Source organism: Urocitellus parryii, chromosome 3 (genome assembly GCF_045843805.1).
Source record: "Urocitellus parryii isolate mUroPar1 chromosome 3, mUroPar1.hap1, whole genome shotgun sequence".
Classification (NCBI taxonomy): domain Eukaryota; kingdom Metazoa; phylum Chordata; class Mammalia; order Rodentia; family Sciuridae; genus Urocitellus; species Urocitellus parryii.
This window is the reverse complement of record NC_135533.1, coordinates 189,673,334-189,696,347: the sequence shown is the minus strand read 5'-3', so window position 1 is coordinate 189,696,347 and position 23,014 is coordinate 189,673,334. Positions and strand designations below refer to the sequence as shown.

Below are 23,014 nucleotides of genomic sequence, written 5' to 3'. Positions count from 1 at the left end.
CCACCCATGTTCTCTCCTTGCACATAGCACCATTCAACAACTCCCGGGTCCTCTTTCTAGCCAATCAAGCAGCCCAAGCCCAGGGGAGTGGCAAGTTTAGGATCAGTGTCAAGTGTAAACTGGACCCTTAGCTTCCTCCAAAACCCCTTCCAAAATGAGCAGGTGCATGTCACAGAGAAGGAAGCAAATATGAATTTAGAACTGCATATACTTACCTAAAACCCAACTTTATTGCCATTGCCCCACCTCAAAAAAAAAAAAAAACAGTAGAAAATAGAAAAAAAAGATTCTCCTTTTTTTTTTTATGAGAATTTGAGTATATACACAGCACTGGGTTTAGGGTCATGTGCCAGACATAAACTCAAAGGCAAAGGCCTAGCTTTACAGGCTTCTTCTAGTTCAATAAGAAAGTCTTCTGCACTTGGCTAATATTTTATTTAAAAACACACAAGCGCACACACACACACACACACACACACACACAACCGTAACAAAGGCAGAGAGAGGGGAGGGAGGGAGACAACAGGCTGGCCACCTAGTGTTTGTGCAGGCATGTCACCTTAAGAAGGAGGGCATCTTCAAGATCAGATTGACAGGCTAGATAAATTAGGAGGTGGCTTTATTTTTATGAGGATTGAGGCATCTTCGCTCCCCCCCAAGGAATGTGAAGGAGAAGCAGACCTGGGAGCCCACCGTCGTGTTCAGTACCTGAGGTGCTGCTAAAAGCAGGCAGGAGAGACAGGCTGCCCTTGGAGCTGCTTCCTTTCCCAGAGGGGGAGGAAAGTTCTCCAGGGAAGACTGGAGACAGAGGCTCTGGCCAGCCCAGGCGCTGAGTCCTGGTGTCTTGGGGAAGCTGGAGGCCAGGGGGGCCGTCCTGGTGCCTATTAGCCTGCTTGCGACTTTGGCATAGGAACAGTCCAGAAGCCGTGCCTGGGGTCACTGGTCCTCCTGTCTGCCAGGCCCACGTCCTGCAGTTCCTTTTGAGGCACCCAGAGGCTGAGGCCTTGTCAAACAGCTGCATCTTGGGAAGGAAATGGCAAAGTTAGATCAGTTTGTGGGGAGACGGAACTGACCCAAGGGCTTCAACCAGAAGCCACAGCTTGACTCCCCAAGTTTTTCTCTGCGCATTTCTTTCTTCCACCCAGCACCAACTTTCATTGGAATTATTTTATTCTTTTTAAATACATTTTTTTAGAGACAAAAAAAATTACATAGTGTGGAGGGGCCTCTTATTCCTACATCTCCCTCCTCAGTCCTATTCCCTAGAGATAGTAACCCCCTTCGACTCCATTAATGATTTCTTTCAGCAATTCCTCCATGAGCTTTTTTTGTGTGTGTGCATGCTGGTCTTGAGCTCCCAGCCTCAAACAATCCTCCTGCCTCAGCCTCCTGAGAGCAGGGACTACAAGTGCATACCATGATAGCTGTCTCTCCCTGATTTTAAATTATGTATTTATACAAATATTTATAGTTTATGGTTTTAAGGTATCACTTTTCTTATTTATTTTTTATTTACCACATTCGCCACTGTGTTTTTTATTTCTTTAATTCCCCATTCATTTTTTCCCAAACAGCTGTCCTGGGATATAATTCACATGCCACACAATTCACCCATCTAAAGTGAACTACTTCAATAATGGTTTTCAGAATATTCACCGAATTGTGCAACCTCCTCTACAATTTTAGAGCATCTCCATCAGATAGAAACCCCAAGCCATGAGCAGTCACCCTCAAATGCCCCTCCCCTGCATTTCCAGGCACCGACTGGCCTACTCTGCGTCTCTGGATTTGCCTGTTCTGGGCAGCTCTGCACGAGCCCTGCACTGCGTGGGCTTCCATGCCTGGCTCCTTTCACTGGGCGTCCTGTGAACTTCCTGCCAGTGAAGGCTGCAGCAGGTTAAGCTGTGCCATGGCCCCCTTTCTGTAAGGTGCAGGCTTTGATACTTCTAATGTGATTTTTGAAGACGAAAGAAAAAGCATACAGAAAGGAAGGGATGGCTCAAAGAAAGAAGTGTATTAACCAAAAGTTGGGTCAGGTTTATAGTCATCTGTTACTAAGAACTTATTCTAAAGATAAAAAATATTAGGGCTGGGTGTGGTGGTGCACGCCTGTAATTCCAGTGGCTCAGGAGGCTGAGGCAGGAGGTTGGCAAGTTCAAAGCCAGTTTCAGCAACTCAGCGAGACCCTGTCTCAAAATAAAAAAAAAAAAATGGAAAAGGGCAGGATGTAGCTCAGTGGTTGAGAGCCCCTGGATACAATGTGGTGCTAAGGATCGAACCCAGTGCCTTCTACTCTACCACTGAGCTAGAATCCCAGCCCGACAGATAATTTTTATTAAAAAAGAATTCTCACTCAGTGTGGTGGTGCACACCTGTAATCCCAGCTCCTTGAGAGGCTAAGGCAGCTTAGCAAGACCCTATCTCTAAATAAAAAATAAAAAGGGCTGGGGATGTAGCTTGGTGGTATAGCACTCTTGGGTTCAAACAGGAGTACCAAAACAAAAACAAAAACACTTTCATTTGTACTTTCTTTTTTTTTTCTTTTTTAATATATATATTTTAGTTGCGCATGGACTCAATGCCTTTGTTTTTATGTGGTGCTAGGATCGGATCCAGTGCCTCTCATTTGCAAGGCAAGTGCTTTATTTCTGCCATTAGGAAACTTATTTTTAAGAAAATGCTTGCCATCAGAAGCTGAAATGTCAGGGCGCCCCTGGGTGATGGACATGGGAATGACAGCAGGGTCTCTTGGGTTCCCCCCTTCCTTCTGCCAGGCCCTGGGCTCTGATACCACTTCTGAGCTGACATGGGTCATGCATGGCCTCCTCAGCACTGGGGCATTCCCGACTGCCAAAGCCAAGGACAAGCTGTCCTGTTCCTGAGCGGGGGTCTTTCGGAGACCTCTGCATACAGATAATGGGAGCTCACCTGTTGACTGGGTTACACACGAGATCTTGTAGGACAGCCACACGCTTGCCAAGCACAGAAAGGTAGCCAGGAAACCAAATATCTGCAAAGGAGAGAGAGGAAGTTCACAGGCCACAGGCCCATCCCTTGGGCATTCCTGTTTCTTATCTTCCTGCTTGTTCTCCGAACTGTCCACCACTGAAAGGAAGCTTGGGTTATCCTCTGACCTGACCACTTCAGATACAGAGATGAAGCCTGCAGGGGCCAGTCCCTGGCTTTAGTCCTCCTGGGTTCAGCCCCGGTCAGGCCTGACAGCCAGGCCTCTGGGTCTCCACCCTTGGCCCTAAGCAACTCCAGTTCCCAGGCTGGCATTCATATGAACAACCAAGTTGGGGGTCAACCACTGGATTTTGATTACCCTGGACTAATAAAGAAGAAAAAAGTGGAAATTTAATTATTTAAATGTATTATTAATAATTAAATCATTTAAATTTAATTTGGGTTTTACAATTTTTAATGTTCAAATGGATTTGATTGATGTGTTGGCATCGTTTGCCTTTCACTCATACTAGCTTTCTGCTCTGTTGTGGCTTTATTGCTGTGTGTGAGCCAGAAGCTGAGGCCTGTGTACCTGGTTTCACGTGTGCACATATTTAGATAACATTAGATTAAAATAGCTTACGGCAGTCCTCTGTTCTTTTCAGGGACCAGCCAGTGCTCAGGTATGAGCAGGGCAGACCTAGGCCCAGGCTCCTCATTTGCAGGGGGGGAACAGGGTGCCCGGACAGGAAGAGGACCTTGAAAAGGGCTCATGGAATGGTCTAGAGGGTGCAGGCCCCGCCCTGATGTCTTGGACACCACTAGGTCTGCAGTCATGTTCCTGGCTTGTGACCAACCTTGGCAGCTGTGGCAGCTGAAATCCACTGAGCACTAACTATGCAGCTGCTTGGATTTAAGCTCTTAAGCTGAGCAGATTCCTTGCACCTCACAATCCTTCGAGGTGGAGGGTGATATCACATCTCTCATCATTTCACAGCTAAACAAATGGAAGAACGGGGGAGTCAAGGGTTTGCCTAAGGTGTTGCAGAGCAGCCAGAGTCAGGGACAGGGTCTGAGACTTGAGGTCTGACTCTAGAACCCACGCTCTGCCAGTCGGTGGTCTGGGTGTTCTCAGATGCATATTGAGGCCTCCGGGATGCCATGCTACCACTAGTTCACTGCTGAGGTCACCGGCTGATGTCCCACAGGTACTGTCCATGAGCAGCCAGATGAAAGGTAGGCTTTTCAACAAGGTTTGCTTTTCTTTTCTGGACAGCTGCTGGTTGACATAAACAGCTGCCCCCACCAGCCCACTCCCACTTGCACTCCCAGTGCCTTTTCCTTGGCTCCCTTTGTACCAATTGTCTGCACCATATAATTAGCTTATTAGAGCCTGTCCTGGCCTCTCATTGTCTGTTCTGCACAATTAGCACATTATATAGCATCCCGGTCCCCAACTGTCTGCACTGCATAATTGAACAGTTTATTATTATGTCACTACAGAATGCTATTCTAGACGACAATGCCTTGTTTGCTAATTGTTTCATGGGCCCTGTCCCCATCTCTGAAGCTTGATGACCATTTTCTCCTAAGCAGGGACCATATTTTTTACATTTTTTTTTTTTTCTGATTTCTCCATGGTCCAGATTTGGACTTAGGTACAAAGCCAGTGTATGATAAGTATTAGCTCTTGGGACTCCTGAGCTAATGTGGTTCTTTGTGATCTGCTTATAAAGCCCAGCGGGACTGTCCCTGGGTGCACCCTGGAGCACAGTGTGCCTCTCCCACCAGCCTGCACTTGTCGGGCAAATGCTGACCTGCAATGGATGCTGCTCCTCTCCTCAGAGACAGCACAGAAAGGGGCGTGTGGAGGTGTATTAGGGGGCATAGGTGTTTAGGATCTTGGCCACTGTATGCAGTGATGTTGGGTCCCTGTGCTAACCTTCAGAGGAGACCCTCCCTCTCTAGAGTAATTCAGGAACAAACCCAGCCCCGGGCCAGACTCCAGAGAGCCTGGTGATGTGCATAAGTGAAACTCACACACAGAACTTATCTTAGAACTCATTTTTAAAAATTTGCCTTCTTTTTAAAAAAAAAAAAACAAAAAAATGGTGGACACAATATCTTAATTTTATTTTTACGTGGTGCCGAGGATGGAACCCATTGCCTCATGCATGCCAGGTGAGTGCACTACCACTTGAGCCACATCCCCAGCCCCTAAAATATTTGCCTTCTTGCTGAGGGTGGTGATGCATGCCTGTAATCCTAGCAGTTAGGGAGGCTGAGGCAGGAGGATCAAAAGTTCAAAGCCAGCTTCAGTAACTTAGTGAGGCTCTAAACAACTTAGTGAGACCCTATCTCTAAATAAAATATTTAAAAAAGGGGCTGGGGATGTGGCTCAGTAGTTAAGCACTCCGGGGTTCAATCCCCAGTACCCCCTGTGCCTCCCCGAAAAAATTACCTTTTTCATTAGGGAAACACATCTGGTGTTTTTGTCTTTGTTTTTGTTTTTTTGGTAGTGCTGGGGATTGAATTCAGGGCCTTAAGCATGCAAGGCCAGCACTCTACCAAACTGAGCTATATCCCCAGCCCTAGGAAAGCAAATCTATACTGGCCCCTAAGCCACTGAACTATAAAGTTAGTGAAATCATAAGTCAGATGACAGAAATCTATGAATCTTAAAAAAAATCATACCTCCCTATGTATATATCTTCCACTGCACTATAGTTTTTTTTTTTTAACATTTCCAGCTACTTCTACTTAAGGGTATCAGGTGGATCAATTTTTGACTCCAAAAGGTACAGGAGTATTATTTCCTGGCCTGAACGGTGTTAAAAATACAAAATGGCAAAGTTAAGACTCAAGGCAGATATCACTGATGGATCATAGTACTCTTCCTCCTGGATCCAAAAAAGGCCACCAAATCTTTCTCTGCACAGGCAGCCAAAGCAAATGTTCAGAGTGGGCTTGTGAATTAAAACCCTGCCCCTCCATTTAAGTAGTGGCTGTGAGAAAGAGGCCAGGAGTACTGGGGCCATTAGAATTTGCTAACAGCCCTGACAGTCCACTGTCGAGGACCGTGTGCTGTGAGTCCAAGTGTCAGGCTCTTTGGAGACAGCTGCTGGCTGGCTGGAGGCAGTTATCAAGCCTATGAAGGTGGGTCCCAGGAAACCAACTCCTTCTCTGCCCCCATGGGGAAGAAAGGAGCGACTAAGCTATGACTTCATTCCTAAAGGTTCCAAGAGCATCCTCACCGCTCCGGCTACCAGTCCGCTCTGGCTGTAACTCCTGGAGGCCGCCACGATGGAGGCGATGAGGAGGAGCAGGGTACCGATGACATAGTGCAGAAGTTCCTGGGGGCGAAACAGAGGCAAACAGGTGGGTGATGTGCACCACTCCTGGTTCCTGGGGAGCAGCTGGGCCTCAGAAGAGATGACAAGAAGAAGAGAGAGCCATGCTCCCTCTATTCGCTTGCCCTGGCAGGAGTAGTAGCATAGCATGCCAGCAGCCAGCGGGAGGCTGGCCAGGAAGAGGCCAAGTACCAGAGCAACGATGCCCGGCAGGCAGGAGGGGAACAGGACAGAGGAAGGAAGCTTCTCCAGAAAGCAAAGGTATGCACTAAGGATGGTTCCACTCCCGGGGTCCTTTCACAGACAGTACCTTGACCTCTGGCTCAGGCTATTAAAAAGCAAAATGAGTAATCCTGCAACTCCCAGGCTTCAGAGTCTAAACAAAACTCCAGCTCTGAGAAGCAAAGCCCCTTAAAGAGACTTGAGCCTTTCTCTTCTGCTTTGGAGACGTTCTGGGCTAACAATGTGTTGACTTTGTGTGGCTGACCACAGCACTTTCCCACTCTGGATGCTTCCAGGTGTGGACTTGAGGGGTGCTTGTTCCTGGGGATCCCTCAGACTCTGAGTCAAAGGCCAGCATGAGGTCGGCAGCTCTTCTGTGAAGTGTCTGTGGGGGTGTGGTGGCCGCTGGCTTTCTCCCAAGTCCTGCTGGTCTCTCCAGTGTCCCTCTAGCTGAACTCTACCAGGGGGGTCTACTAGAGGGTCTGACTCCACCTTCCCTTCTTGCCTCAGCCCAGGAGGGTCCATTCCATTTCTATTTAAATCAGCACCTTTGCAGGCCCTGGCAGGGGCTGGACCTCTGTCATTCATCAGCACAGGATGAATGACACCTCACCCTTCCTTCCTCCTCCTCATCCAACACCAGCTCAGAGGAGAACGTAAGCATGGGGCCATTTATAGTACTCCTCGAAATCCAGAGTGCCTCCACATTCAGTTCTCTTTGATGAAAATTTAGAAATTATTCCTCAATGAAATTCTGCCCATCAGGGTGACAGTTATTGAATTTTGGAAAACCTTTTCCCCCAATCCACTTTTAAGCTGCAGATCCTCTCAAAATTGTGTAAAATCAAAGACCTGGGTTTCTCCTTAGTGGAGATCCTCCTTAGGAGGATCACAAGGGAGACCACAGAGAATCTACCTAAGAGCAGATGAACAACTGGAAGTTCCCCACCTCCAGGGTTCTCACCCACAGAGGAAGAGGAAGATGGTAAGGGACAGAGAAAATGGACTGGAGAGAATCCTAAGTGCAAGGGACCTCAAAGAGTACGCAGCCAAAAAAGTGTGGTTGAGCCTGTCCTTTCAACATTCCCCTCTCAGCCTTTCTTTGTTCCTGTCCTCTAGCATTTCTTCTCTGCTTTGCTTGTTCACTGTCAGCATCCAGATGCCCGGATAAGCTTGTTCTCAAAAGAAGTGAGAGGGTATCATCACTTGAAAGGGGCTTTATAACGTTTGAGCACAAAGGACTTTCTCTCAAAATAACAGAGTGAATAATCAAGAGGCAGAGGCTGTCAGACTGGATATTTTTTTTTTTTAAAAAAAAGCATGATCTGATACCCTTTCATGATAAAAACACTTAACCAAGTAGAACTAAAAGGGAACTTCCTCAATCTGATAAAGGGCATCTATAAAAACTCACACCTAACATTACATTTAATGATGAAAGATGAAGTCCTTCTCTCCTCAGACCAGGGAAAAGAGAGCGGATGTCTGTTTTTTGCCGCTTCTATCTGACAGTCAATAATTTGTTCGACTACTTTCTTACAAGAAGGCAAGACCATGGAGTAAAAGGCAACTAGTTAGCCAGCAAGCAGTGAAACCGTCTCTATTTGTAGAGGGCATGATCTTGTATAAAGAAAGTCCTAAGGAATCCACTAGAAATCCATTAGAACTAATAAAGGAGTTCAGTTAAGGTTCAGGTTACAAATCAACAGACAAAAAAGTATTTATATACTTGCAACGAACCATCTAAAAATGAAAGTAAGGACATTTGAAATAGCATCAAAAAGAATAAAATACTCAGAAAACTACAAAAACAGTGTTGAAAGAAATGAAGAAGGGAGATCTAAATAAATGAAAAGATCATCCATGTTCTTGGATCCTAAAATTTAGTATTGTTCGGATGGTTGTACTCCCCAAATTGATCTACAGATTCAATGCAATCCCTGTTAGAGTCTCAGCTGATGTCTCTGTAGAAATTGAAAAGCTGATTGTAAAGTTCATATGGAATTACAATGATCCAAAATAATCCTGGAAAAAGAAGAAACTGGGAACACTACATTTCCTAATTTCACAACTTACTACAAAGCTGCAATAATCAAGATAGTGTAATTATGATATAAAGATAGACATACAGACCAACAGAATAGAACTGAGAGTTCAGAAATAAATCCATGAATTTATGGTCAACGGATTTTCAACAAAGGTGGCAAGGCCATTTAATGGGAAAAGAACAATCTTTCTGCCACATAGTTCTGGGAAACTGGATATCTACGGGCAAAATGATGAAGTTGAACATTTACCTCTTGCTAAATGCAAAAATTAACCTAGGGCTGGGGATGTGGCTCAGCAGTACAGCGCTTGCCTAGTGTATGTGAGCCCTGGTTTCGATTTCAAGTACCACACACACACACACACACTCACACAGACACCAAACCAAACCAAACTAAAAAAACCCACTCAAAGTGTAAAAACTAAAACTATAAAAACTTAGAAGAAAACACAGAGGCAAATCTTCATGATCTTGGATTTAGTAACAGTTTCTTTAATATGGTACCAAAACATGAGAAAAAAAAAGACAAATTAGACTAACCAAATTTAAAAACTTGTTCTTTAAAGGACACCAACCAGTAAGTTAAAAAAACAAGCAACAGGATGGGAGGAAATATTTGCAAATAATATATGTATAATAAGGGACTTTTCTCTAGAAATAGAAAAAAAATTCAACTCAATAATAAAAAGATAAATAATTAGAAAATTGACAAATTTTCATGCTTGACAATCAACAAGCATGAAAAAATTGCTGACTTTGTTAGTCAAGAGAAATGCAAATCAAGACTACATGAGGGCTAGGGATATAGCATGCACAAGGTTCAATCCCCAGCACCACACACACACACACACACACACAAAAAAAAAGACTACATGAGGTACCACTTCATACCCATTAGAATGGCTAGAAGCAGAAAATCACAAAAGTTGGCATCAGCAAGGAGAAATTGCTGCACTCACACACTGCTAACAGGAATGTCCAGCAACACAGAGTCTGGCAGTTTGCCAAACTGCCAAACTATTAGCAGCATGACTCCTAATAGCCAAATGGTAAATCTGACCTACCACCAGATGAATGAAAAACAAGATGGTGTATCTAGATGGTGGAAAAAGAATTGATTACAAAGAGAAATGAAATCCTGATAATACTACAATATGGATGGACCCAGAAAACATTCTGCCAAGTGAAAGCAGCCAGCCACATACATTATTCCATGCATGAGAAACATCCAGAATAGGAAAATTGTAGAGACAGAAAGATTAGGGCTGGAGGAGCTGAGAGGTAAGGAGATGGTAGCTAAAGAGGAAGGAATTTCTTTTTGAGACTAAATGTTCTAAAATTGACCATGGTGATGGGTTGCACAACTCTGGAAATATACCCAAGAGCTACAGACTTCTTGTAGCTGGAAAGTTAGTTCTAGAAACCACTAGGACATCAGAGATGTGCATCAAATGGTTGGAAAATCAGGGCTGAAGCAGCAAAGGATGATTCAAGAGGTGGACTAGGACTAGTTACCTACAAAGATAGTGACTCACACCTTATGACGTACTGGTCGGCAGGCACTAAGGGATCATTTACTGATGTGTGACAAACGTGATCGCATTGAGGCTTTGTAGGATCTGCCAGATTGACAAAATCTTGGGTCCCAACGCCCTAGCCGATACCTTGACTGGTGCATGCTGAGGACAGCGCTAGGTCTCTAGCTCTTACCGACAGGGGCCAGCTGATGCAGGTGAGCACACGGTAGAAGCGGAAGAGGTGGACCAGGTAAAAGGCCAGGATCATGATCAAGTCACAAATGGTGACGACTTCAAAGTAGCTGAAGGCACCGTAGTCAATCCACACGGAGCTCCGCACACAGATGAAGGCGATCAGCAGAGTGACCTGAGACACAAACACAGCAAGTGACATCAGAGAAATGCCTGCCCAAGATGGGTACCTGGGGAACAAACAGCAGAACAGCCACCCAAGGCTCCCCTGACAGCCAGAACTGACAGGCTGTTCCAATTCAGGTTATTTCTGCACAATTTGGTGGGAAGGTCAGAAAAGTGCCCTTTCATGTAGTACAATCTTTTAAAAACACATGCTGGTTGTGAGCAAGGATGGCTGCTGCGACAGACTCCGGCCTCTCTGAAGTTTATTATGTTGTGCTGGCAGGATGCCTTCTTCTCAGAAAGAGGAGTATAAGAAAATAAAATAGCAGAATTGTTTCATTCATTTGCTGGACCTTCTCATAAAGCAAAGACTAGAGTGATGTTAGACCTAGGGTTACATGTTGGGTTGAGCTGTACCAAGCTGCCCACATTTGATTGTTTCAGACCTACAAAGATGGTGACTCACACCTTATGACGTACTGGTTGGCAGGTACTAAGGGACCATTTACTGATGTGTGACAAACGTGATCGCATTGAGGCTTTGTAGAATCTGCCAGATTGACAAAATCATTCCTATTTTCATATGGGGGGAAAGGAGGCATGCAAATTCAGTAACCAGTCCAGGTCTACCCAGCTTGTAAGCAGTGGAGCTGGATTTGAATCCAGGTCTGATTCTAGGGGCCATGTTCCTCCATGTTGGATGCTGTTCTGCCTACCCACATCACAAAAGAGGCGTAGCATCAAACAGATGGGAATCCTGTTTAGGAGGCAGTGCTTGCTCAGTCCTAAGTAATAGTGTTGCGTAAATGAATAAGTTATTGTGCAGAATTATTAATGACCTGTTACTGAATTAACAGGTCAGGTAAACGTTGTTACCAGCAACATCTGAACATGTTAGGAGAGTAGACTGGGATGAGGGAAGAGGAGATTCTGAGTTTTTGTGAAGACCAAAGAGATTAAAACCTTGTCCACTCCACACAGGGAACAAACCAAACCACAGATATTAAGTGTACATAAACTGTTAGGTTCTATCTGAAGAGCACAATCAACTTAGTACAGATTCTTTTATACTACCTCTTTCCTATAAAGATGGTGATTCTCAAAGGCTGTGTACACATGTATGTTTGTGGGCCCGTGTGTGATCTCTGTGTCCTCTGAGACATCTGGCAATGTCTGGACACATTTTGGGTTGCTGTAGCAGGTGTGCAGGAGGTTGCTGCTGGTATTTAAAGGGCATGATTTAAAGATGCCAGAGGTTCTGCTAAAAAAAAAACATCACCATGGGTAGGATGGCCCCTATAATCGACAATGGTCTGGCCCCAAATGTGACCCCTTAACTATTGAACTGCTGTTGAAAAACCCTAGTGTAGAAAATGATAGTCTGCAATGAGAATTAGGCCACGAGAATGGATCTAACTCCAGTTCCAGTGGTCAGCACTGCAATCACTTTTATTTTCTAAAGTCCTCGTTCAAAGCACTCCATCAAGATCCTCGGTAATAAGTACAAAGAGGACTCTTGGCTTGAAGCTTGGAGTGGGGCTGAGGAATGCTCTGCTTTAACAGATGAAAAAAAGCAGAGTGTGGCCCTGACATGAAGGCACCCTCAACATTTGCATATTGCAGTTTGCTAATGAGCAACGTGAGTATTTTCATTTTCTCAGTTCCTCTGCAGCCACCCAGCCATGGTAATAGAATGATTCACACCTGGAGGCTGTTTCAAGACTTCGAAGGGAGCCTCTGCTGGATTCGGGTGTGCAGGATTGCCAGGGCTTTGCTGCCTCATCAGTGCCAGTTCCAGGCCTCCCTTACTTGGGGATGTCTATGGGCCTCCCCAGACCTACACTGAGATCCTCATGCGCTGGGTGATTTTTATTCCAAGCCTGCCTTAAAATGCAGATAATCTGGGATGAGGCAGTAAGATGCCTAGATGGAAAGGCAATTTTTGTAACTAATTTCATGCAAAGATTTTTTTTCCAGCTCTTCATGGGAGTAACAGAGTCAGCACTTTTTCATGGAAATACAGGGATGCAGAAGTTTCCCCAAAGACAAAAGAGGCCTGGGAAGGTCTTACTCCTCTAAGCTCCCAGGATCAGAACTGGCAGCACCTTTGGCCTCCTTAATAGATTTTGATTCAAGAGTGTGAGAAATTATTGAAGGGTTTTATGTCTTAGGCCTTTAAGGTGCTTTAAAGTTGATGATTGCTTTGTAGACAGTAGATTGATACAAGCTGGTGTTCACATCAGTAGGGGAAAGGTTGGGTTGTCCAATAAATAATGTTGGTGCAGTTGACTGACTAATTGGATTCAGTTAGAAACCTATTGTGTTCCCCGGGTCATGCCTTCTACAGAAGGAAATCCCAGATGCTTAAGGACTAGAAATGATATATTCAGTTGGCCATCCTGTCTGCTGGTTCTGTATTTGTGGATTCAACCAAAATGGATTGAAATACTTGGAAAAAAAATTGTATCTGTACCAAAAATGTACAGTCTTTCTTAACATTATTCACTAAGAAATACAGTGTAGCGACTATTTACATAGCATTTACATTGTGTTAGGTATGATGAGTCATCTAGAGATGATTTCAAGTATATGGGAAGGGGCTGGAGGTGTAGCTCAGTGGGAGAGCACTTGCCTAGCATGGATTCCATGCCTAGCACTGTGTATTGGGAGGATCTGTGCAGGCCATATGCAAACACTACACCCTTTTGTATAAGCCACTTGAGCATTTTGTGCAGCAGGAAGTACTGACTTCTCTGTAACAAACCATCTCAAGTCTCTCTGGGAAATGTGGTTGTAAAGGGAGACTTCCTGAATTCCGTCCACTTGGCCAAAGGCCACCTACCATGCACCCTTCTCTGGGAAAGCCCACTTTAAGAAAATCTCACTGGCTTTGCACATGATGTGTGCTTACGCATACTCCTAAAAGCTTCCTTTTGGCCAAGGATTTATTTATTTATTTAATTTTTATAGTACTGGGAATTGAACCCAGGTACACTCTACCCCTTAGCTATATCCCCAGCCCTTTTTAAACAATTTTTAAAAATTTGATAAAAAGGTCTCACTAAATTGTCCAGGCTGGCCTCAAACTTGTGATCCTTCTGCCTCATCCTCCTGCGTCACTGGGATTACTGAGGTGTGCCCATTATGCCTGGCCCAAGGATTTATTGATCCCAGCTTTAAGCAGCCAGTGGCTTAGCTAGTGCACTAAAGCAAAAACAAACAAACCCCAAAATGATTTGATTGACATCAAACTTTTTAGAAATTCTAAGGCCAGTAACTTCTGTAAATGCAGGGGACCCTGAATCATTTAGATCAACAGTCAGGATCCAACCAGAAAGATGAAAGAAAAAGACAGTGGTGGAGAAAAGGCTGTTAAATTTCCCCCTCCTTCTCAGCCCTCTCAGGATTCCTGTTTCCAGATAGAAAAGGGAATCAACAAACACACTGAAGTGGGAGATGGCTGAGGCAGGAGTTCTGCACAGGACTGGTGCAGAGGCAGGTGCTCTGGAAGACAGATATGCTTCTGATGGAGCAGCTTCACATGATACTGCCACAGGACTAACTAGTTTCTTCTTTTTTTTTTTTTTTTTTTAAAGAGAGAGTGAGAGAGGAGAGAGAGAGAGAATTTTTAATATTTATTTTTTAGTTCTCGGCGGACACAACATCTTTGTTGGTATGTGGTGCTGAGGATCGAACCCGGGCCGCACGCATGCCACGCGAGCGCGCTACCGCTTGAGCCCCATCCCCAGCCCACTAACTAGTTTCTTAACGAGCTGCCTAGCTCCCCTCATAAAGGTTTGTACTTGTATACTGAACTGTCATGAGAGTTGAAAGTAAAATATCGAACATAGATGTCCAGGGGGTTAATATGCAAAAGCCCTCAAATCAAAGCAAGGTACCAGTGATTTACTTTGATTACTCCTGTAATCCCAGCAACTCGGATGGAGGCAGGAGGATCACAAGTTCAAGGCCAGCATCAGTTTAGTGAGACCCTTAGCAACTGAGTGAGGCCCTGTCTCAAAAAAAAAAAAAAAAAAAATTTAAAAAGGGCTGGGAATTTAGCTTAGTGGTTCAATCCCCAGTCCAAAAAAAAAAAAAAAAAAAAAAAAAATCAAAGCCAGGGTTCCTCAGGCTGGCTGTGACATTGTGTGGAGTCAATAGAGTCACCTCAGATTAGATACATCCATTCTCCTGAACTAATGTCCTTTCCGACTCCATCTTATCTGAATTCTTACTCACGGAAGAGAAGATTTTGTGATGGCACCATGGGTTTCCAATTCACAAGAAAAGGAGGAAATTGACTTTACCTGAGAGACTTCAGAGCCAAGCCAGTCTTTGCCACACTCAGGTGAGCACGTACTGCTGGATGCCGTGCTCTCGCTCAGGCCCTCAGCCTGGGTATCTCTCTCCAGGAAGAAATGGCATTTTGAGGTCTATGGTAAGACATTTCTGGAGAGTTCAGGAAGAAGTGGTCAGATGCCCTATTCTGAGCCGGGCAGAGGAGATGTGGGATGGTCTCGGGGGCCCTGTTCCACACTGACGCATTGACTGCAGCCCTCCCATCCTGGCCAGGCCTGCTCACTGCACCTACCTGTGTCTGGCTGAAGATGGCACCAGATGTCTTTATTTGGGGAGCCACAGGCTAGATGCCAGCAGGTCACCCAACTCCACCCTCCCTGGCCTGACCTTAGAATGATGTTTTAGTGAGACAGACAAACAGGCGTAAGGGGAGGTGGGTGGAACAGATGAAAGCCAGCATCAGAAACTCTCAGACTCGACTCTGAGAGGCTTTTCTAGAAAAGCCCAGGAGATGAAAGCCAGGTTTGTTCCCCAAGTCAGAATGCGGATGATGATTTGGGGACTGGAAACTGCATTCTAATGCAGATAGGCTCACAAATGACTTGCCTTGGCAGTGGGCAGGCACAAGAGGAATTTGATACCTTCCTGACTTTGGCTGAATTTTGCCCTGGTTCCAAGGAAACTAACTGATGCCTCCCTGTTAAGCCCTCCACTGTATCAGCATCTTAGAATAGTTTTAGTTCACGCTCATGAACAGTCATGTAGCTGGGAGCCTCACCCCAAACTCTCAAGGGTTAGTCCCGCCCCACCCCTCCCTCATGCATAATTTAATTTTGTAGCTATAAATTAAAATGCCATAGAGATGCAAGAGAGGAATGGGGTGTGGTGGTGCACATCTGTAATCCCAGCAACTTGGTTTCTGAATCTAATCATGCAGTAAGGTCATGGGTCAGCATAATAAAAGCTAGAGTCTATGTTTGTCCATGCTGGGAGTAGTTCTAGAAGAATTTATAAGAAGCTGGTTACAGTGGTTGCCTCTGGGCAAGGGAAATGATATTTAGCATTTTTAAAAATTCACTTGTTTTCTTTCATTATAAGGATTACATAGTAAGCTTCATAAAAGCAATTTCTTAACGACACATCTTGGAGTTCTTTAGTGTCATATACATAGATCTAACCTTTTCTTTCAATTGGCTGCACGGTATTCCTCAGTATGGTATTCCTCAGTACGTCTGCAGCTTTATTTAACCCCTTCTCCACCTCGGCTCTGTGGACATTGTGAGCTGGTTATTCTCTGTGGTGGCCAGTTGTCCTGCAGGTGGCCTCGTGACAGCATCCTGGCCTACTAGATGCCGTCTCTACCCACTTCTTTTGCCACAATCTAAACTGTCTCCAGCTATTGCCCAAAGCCAGCTGGAGAGAAGACTGCCTCTGGTTGAGATCTGCTACTGACACCATCTTTTCTTGGTGGGCATTTAGTGCATCCCCAGATTTTTTACTAATGCAAATAATCCTGCAAAGAATTGGACGTACTTGTTAGTAGATGTATGATTACTGAGCAGAAGCATATACACGTTTAAGATTTTGTTGTTTGGTGCCAAAATGCTATCCCCCAAATACTTGAGTTTCCCTACACTGGGAAGCTTGCCAACACGGATTATCAGTATTATTGGTATTTGAAAAGGATAGAAATATCTTGTTGCTTTAATTTTCATTTCCCCAATTACTAGTGGGTTGGATATCTCTTCATGTTTTATTGGTTCTGCTTGTTTGTGTTGTTGGTCTATTTTTCTATTGCCTATATTTTTATTGAAAATTTGAAGAATTCTTTGTAGTCTGAACATTAACTTATTGTCTATTACAGATTTGCAAATATATCTCTCCATCTCTAATTTCCCTTATGTTAGACTTTTAACTAAATTTAATTTTTTTATATATTCCAATCTGCATCACTTAAAAATATACTTCTGGGTTTTATTTCTTATTCTCTACCTCAAGATTAATTTCTTTAAAAAAGTCTCCTACAGAAATAAATGTGTTTCCTTTAAAAAACAAAACAAAACAAAACAAAAAAGCAGTTGTCCCTTGGTACCCACAAAGAACAGGATGCCCCATGCATACCAAATTTCGAGGATGCTCAAGTGGCTTACACAAAAGGGTGTAGTGCTTGCATATGGCCTGCACACGTTCTCCCACACACAATGCTAGGGATGGAACCTAGGGCCTCATGCGTGCTAGGCAAGTGCTCTCCCACTGAGCTACACCTCCAACCCCTTCCCATATACTTTGAGTCACCTCTAGATGACTTATCATATCTAACACAATATAAATCCTATGTAAATAGTCGTTATACTGTATTGCTTAGTAAATAATGTCAAGAAAGTCTGTACATATTTGGTACAGATACAATTTTTTTTCCAATTATTTCAATCCATTGTTGGTTGAATCCACAAATGCAGAACCAGCAGACAGGATGGCCAACTGAACGTATCACTTCTAGCTCTTAAGCAACTGGGATTTCCTTTTGTAGAAGGCATGACCTGGGGAACACAATAGGTTTCTAACTGAATCCAATTAGTCAGTCAACTGCAACAACATTATTTATTGGACAACCCAACCTTTCCCCTACTGATGTGAACACAAACTTGTATCAATCTGCTGTCTACAAAGCAATCATCCATTTTGGAGCTCCTTAAAGGCCTAAGACATAAAACCCCTCAATAGTTTCTCATATTCTTGACCTAGAATTTATTCAGAAGGCCCAAGGGAGCTGCAAGCTCTGATCTGATTCCTTTTGCTTCTCTGGGTATACGGGGATCTGGGGTTCCTCACTTAGCCACCTCCCAGCAGGGTCCAATATTCTCTTGGGGCACCTTTCTCACCCACACTGTATCTATATGCGTGTTGCTTAACTCGTTTACCACTGTCCTCTCCAACTGAAATGCAAACTGCCCAGGGACAGGGACCCTTGGGTGTACCTTCCCTGTGCCCTGCACATAACAGGTGCTCGATTCAACACGGGGTGAATGAAGTCACCTGGGTCCTCCTGCCATCCTCTGTGACACTTTCGTGGCACTCTACCATACTTTAAAAACATTTGTCCTTCCCTGACTGGCCTCTATAGCCCTTTGAGGAGAGGACAGTGATATCTGCTGTTGAGCATCACTTTGGGACGGGCATGAAGAAAGGGAGAATGATTTGAAGATGCCTCTGGAAACACCTCCAATCTGGCAGAGTCCTCATCAACCCCCTCTGGAGGCCTGGTGTTGAGGCTGTCCAGGCAGAACATCGTGGTGGGCCTGCGATGGAGCCAGAACACTCTGCTTGGTCCTCAGGTCAGGCCAAACTCCCCGGGTCTCTAGCCATCTTCCCACCCCAGTTGTGGTCCAGAGGATCCATGCAATGATTGTGTCACCTGTTTCAAGACTGCTTCACTGCCAAAAGTCATCAGGATCACATGTAGACAGGCTGGGCTAGAACGCCCAACTTACCAAAAATGTCATCACACCCTCAAGAGCAAGAAACCCCACTGACATTTCATATATAGTTGGTGGTTTCGGGTTTTATGTTGGACCAAACTCAAGTCAAAAGTTTTTATTTGCAAGGAGCAGTGGTTTCTCTCTAGCTTACTTCTCTTTTAGCATCTGACCCAGTTTCTCACTCTTTAGTGGTAACTGAAGTTCAAGGCAATACAACAAAGCATCCTCTGCCTCGCAGTCTTGCTGTACCGTGGTGGGTGGATATTTTTGTATTTGTGCAGAGTGAATGAACAGGGTAAGGACAGTCACCTCTACAAGGAGGCCCTTGGAGGAATGGGTCATCAGAGAGGACCAGGGGCAGCTGGTGCAATGTGGAGACACCCCAGGAGATACTAGGGTAAACCTCATAAAGAGAAGGACATCTGCCATGGATATCAGCATGGCTCCTGGGACGACCCAAAGAGCAAAGGTAGTCTCCACGATCCCTCGAGTGCTCACTGTGCACCAAGCTCTGCTCCTCAGCATTGCACTCTTATTCTGTCCTCACAAGAACCTACGAAATAGGTACTGTCATTTACGCTTTGCAAAAAGGAAGCTGGGGTACAGAGAGATTAAGCGATTTGCACCAAGCACACTAGTGTTGCCAGGGTTGGGACCCTGGTAGCCCGGCGCTAGCAGACTCTCACTTCAGCTGCAGCATCTTGTTGCCATGGTAATGATGGTTCCCCCAAAGGGTTCCACAGTCTCCACACTGGCTACCTGGTGTGTGTGTCAGCAAAAATGGACGGGACTGAGAGGAACAAAGAAAGATGTCTGAGGTCAACCCGTGAGCGGTGAAGGAACTGGCTGGGTAGAGGCTCAAAGAGCAATGTGGGAGCCCATGGGGCGAGGGAGCGAGAAAGGCAGTGGTGAGAACCCTCTACTGAGCACCCACTAGGTCTCGGGCAGCTTGATGCTGGCTCAGTGATTCCTTCCTTCAGCCCTGAGAAAGTGGGGACCCGGATGGGCCATCTGCCCAAAGCAGCTCACACAGATGGTAGACAGAACCTGGAGGCAAAGCCAAGGTCGGACCCTAAGACTCTGGGCAGAGTGAGCATATTCCCACCCAGCTCACCCAGGGCAGGGGCGTCTCCTCCAAAGTCAGCAACAAGAAGAGTCCCACAGGGGCGTGTCAGAAGGTGTGACTAAGGGGCAGCAAGGAACCAGACCCGGGCCTCCAGAACTCCCTTTCTTCTTCCATGGTTCGTATCTGCCCAGCATTTGCCTAGGGGAATCCAAATTGCATTGATGCTTAGCAGGGGGACCCGCCAAAGTGGTGACATCCAGGGAGAAGGGACAAATCCCTGGAGCTTAAGGGGAAGAGGAGAAGGATGTTGCCCAACCAAAGGCTGTGAGGGCTTGCCAGAGGTATGCTGGGTGGCTGCTGCCTCTCCCCTTCTCATTTCCTGGGGGAGTTGCTTTCTTCCATGTTTTCTTTGTTCGGTCACTGATGTCCCACTGGCTCTCCCTGACCCTACGCTCCACCACAGATGGCCGCTTCCTTTTCTGAGCACTGACTAGCTCCCAGGGCCTAGGGTTTGACAGTTTCTAACCAGGTTCATCCTCACAATGGTCCTGGGGACGTAAGTACTACCATCATCTTCCTTTTACGAGGAAACAAAGGCACAGAGAGGTTACATAACTTGCTCAGAGTCACACGCAGCCAGGCTTTGGAGCCAGGCCTGGGACTCTGGATCACTGCCAAGGCTGTAGTCTCAGCTCCTAATCCCTGTGCTACCACTTGTTTCTCTTTAGAGCCCTCTCCCAGCTCTGCTCTTATTTTCGACTAAGGATGGAAATTTCTCTGTCCTGTCCATCCTGGGAATGAGTACTGAGCAGCCCTGAGACTTTGGATGATAGAAGGAGTGTCTGTGGTTTAACCCTGACTCATATTCCCTCCTGCTGGGAAATAGGCTCGGGGTCTCCAACTCAGAAAGGTAGGCCTGATAGAAAAGTGGTTCAGTCTCTTGCTTAAAAAAAAAAAAAAAAGAAAAAGTGTTATTCTAATTATGCAATAAACACTTGTTCATTAAAGAAAACTCATAAGCTCATCCATGCGAGTGTGTCTTTCTATGAAAACAAAAATTACCCATAGTGGTAACCCCACGCCTGGCATCTGGGACATTTCTTTTCATATATATATATATATATATATATATATATATATATATATATATATATGTTTTAAGCAAATATGTATTATTTTTCCTTTTCAAAAATCAGATCACACTGTACATGTAGTTTCATATTCTTTTTAAAAAGCTAAATATTTTATACCTTATAGATGCCACTCATTCAATCATTCTGCTTCAGAGCCCTTATCACTGCCCAGCAAGCTGTATATCACACTTATCTATTTGTTTACTGTCTGAAGCTTCCCGAGTGTGAGGCTCATGATCACGGGGTTTTATCTGTTCTGTTCACTGTTCTTTTCTCAGTGCTGGGATTCCTGAATAGAATCTGGGCTCTCTATAACATTTGTTGAATAAATGAATAGGCAGATGAATGCAGGAATGCAATTTCATATATTTTTTTCTGAGGGCCTTTTACATGCCAGGCCTGAGAGTTTGGATGATCTAGTCCCAGCCCTTGATTAATGCATTCTCCCAATTGTGCACGCAGTTGGCCCTTGTTGTACACACACACAGGGTCCACAATGACTTAAAGGTTGTATCCCTGTGCCCAGTACATAGTAGGCCTTCAATAATCTATGTAAAAGATAATTTGGGGTTAGACTGAATTATCAACAGCTCTCTGACATAAAACTGGCTGGCAGGCCAAGTGCCGGCTCTTTCCTGTGATAATTTCCCCGGGCTATAGCTATGAATACAGGACTGGGTTTTTAGGCATAAGTGGAAGAGGTGGTTCTTGAGAAGAAACCACATGACAAGCCAGCACGATGCCCAGCAATTCGCACACACATGGAAATGTTTGTAGATGAGCTGGAGTACGTATAGGGTCTGCTTCCTAGTACTATAATGGCAAATGGGCACAATGGATTTGGGGGAATGATGGAAATGTCTTACAGCAGCTTGGATTACAGTGATGCGCACAACCATCGATTTACCAAAAATAAAGTTCTGAAAAAATAATATGGTGGCAAGGACCGGAAGTGTGGCAGACAGTTGCAGCAGGGTGACAGGTCAGAAGGCTTGCTGTGTCATGCTCAATAGTATTATCTATGTTTGAAATTTTCCACTAATAAAATACACTGCCCAATAGGTTCAGGGGAAAGAATGGAGACCAGGGAAAAATTAATTGAGTTTTGCAGTCATCGCTCTTCCCCGAAGGGCATGAGAGGAAGATCGGAAACTGTTCTTATTTGTAAAACTAGAAGTAATAATTCCATTTAATAAGCAAACCGGGCAGCATGACAGCGTGGGCCTTCATCCAAGAGTACGTAACGATTTTTGGTTCCCTCTGATAGACTGAAAGTGCAGTAGTTCCCATTCTGACCACAGCCAGACTGAGCGACAAGGTGCTCCATTCACAAAAGTCATCAGTGCAAAGACCGAGGCTCCCGCAGAGCCTTGGCAGGCATGTGTCTGACGCAGTCAAGCAAACCTTGACTGAGGCCAGGTGGGGCGCAGGTGGAATACAGGTGGGCAGCTGGTGTCTGTCGCTTCCCACGGTTCTCAGAAGCAAGGTGGGCTGACACAACTTGTCTGTATCTCTGCAAAGAACAGAAGGAATATTCTGGGGCAATGGAGACCAAGACTGACAGGGAAAACACTGAGCTCTTGGATCATCCTGGCAGGGGGTATGGAGATCATCTCTAAGGAGCCCAGATGTCTAACATGCTATAATTTTATAAGGCAAACAAAGAGCTTATGTGTGCAGAAGGAGCAAGAAACCCCACACTAAGCTGAGATGGAATCGTTACAGCCAAAACCCAAGGCCTCACAGGGTGGCTGCCCCCCAATACCTGCACTTCCCTCCTTTTTAACCCTTCCCTGCCTGCGTCTCAGACACCCTTGACTTCCTGGTCTTTCAAGACTCAGGGCTCATTTAAATCCCTTCCTGACAATTCATCAAAACTCCTGTTTATTTGTTTTGCTCCTCCTCTTTGAGGCACCCAAGGTCAGGCAGTTGAACTCTGGGGTGGCAAACAGCAGGTCACCCCCTTGGGCACCTCAGGTAGTGGGGTAAAGGGCACTTCTCAGGCAGACCATGGGGAGATTGGTGGCCTTTCCTCATAACACAAGGGTACAACCCCTAAGCAGGCATATTTGGGTTATTGGTGCTATAGGAGGCACCAAGGAATAGCTCCAAGAGCCCTTTCCAATATCCTTTGTACACCCCATGTCCAAATTAAAGTGGATTTCTAGCCATTCTTTACCCTTTTCTTCCATTTCCCCTGGCCACACTCCTGCTTCTAGATCAGGTGTCCAATAGACCTCTCTATGATAATAAGCATTCCTCACCCATGTAGTCCATTATGGTGACCAATGGTCACCTGTGGCTATTGAGCACTTGAAACCTGCTGGGTTAACTGAGGGGCTAAATTCTTAATTTAATTTTAATTACTTTAAATTTAAATAGCCACAGGGGTCCAGTGACTGCATTATAGCCACTAGTTAGACCCTCCCTAAAGCACTCTGCCCTCTTGGTCCCCAGACTGCAGAGATATCTCTCTCCAACGCCCATCTTAGCATCTGCCACATCTCCTTCCAGGTCTCATGTTCTTCACTGCAGGTACAAACAGGATCTGGGCTCTGGATTTCCCAAAACAAACCTCTCAGAGAGAGAACTCACTAC

At 45.1% G+C, this 23,014-nt stretch overlaps 1 protein-coding gene across 1 annotated transcript in view; it reads right to left on the bottom strand.

The window, feature by feature from the left end:
- Positions 1-380: 380 nt before the first annotated feature.
- Positions 381-23,014, bottom strand: part of Cmtm7 (CKLF like MARVEL transmembrane domain containing 7) — a 53,772-nt gene continuing 31,138 nt past the window's right edge. The window contains exons 2-5 of the mRNA XM_026406189.2: positions 10,276-10,449; positions 6,201-6,299; positions 2,929-3,010; positions 381-1,021 (exon numbers count right to left, since the gene is read on the bottom strand). Coding sequence (XP_026261974.1) covers positions 1,008-1,021; positions 2,929-3,010; positions 6,201-6,299; positions 10,276-10,449 — 369 coding nt within the window. The 3' untranslated portion in view covers positions 381-1,007. The remainder of the gene's footprint in view (positions 1,022-2,928; positions 3,011-6,200; positions 6,300-10,275; positions 10,450-23,014) is intronic.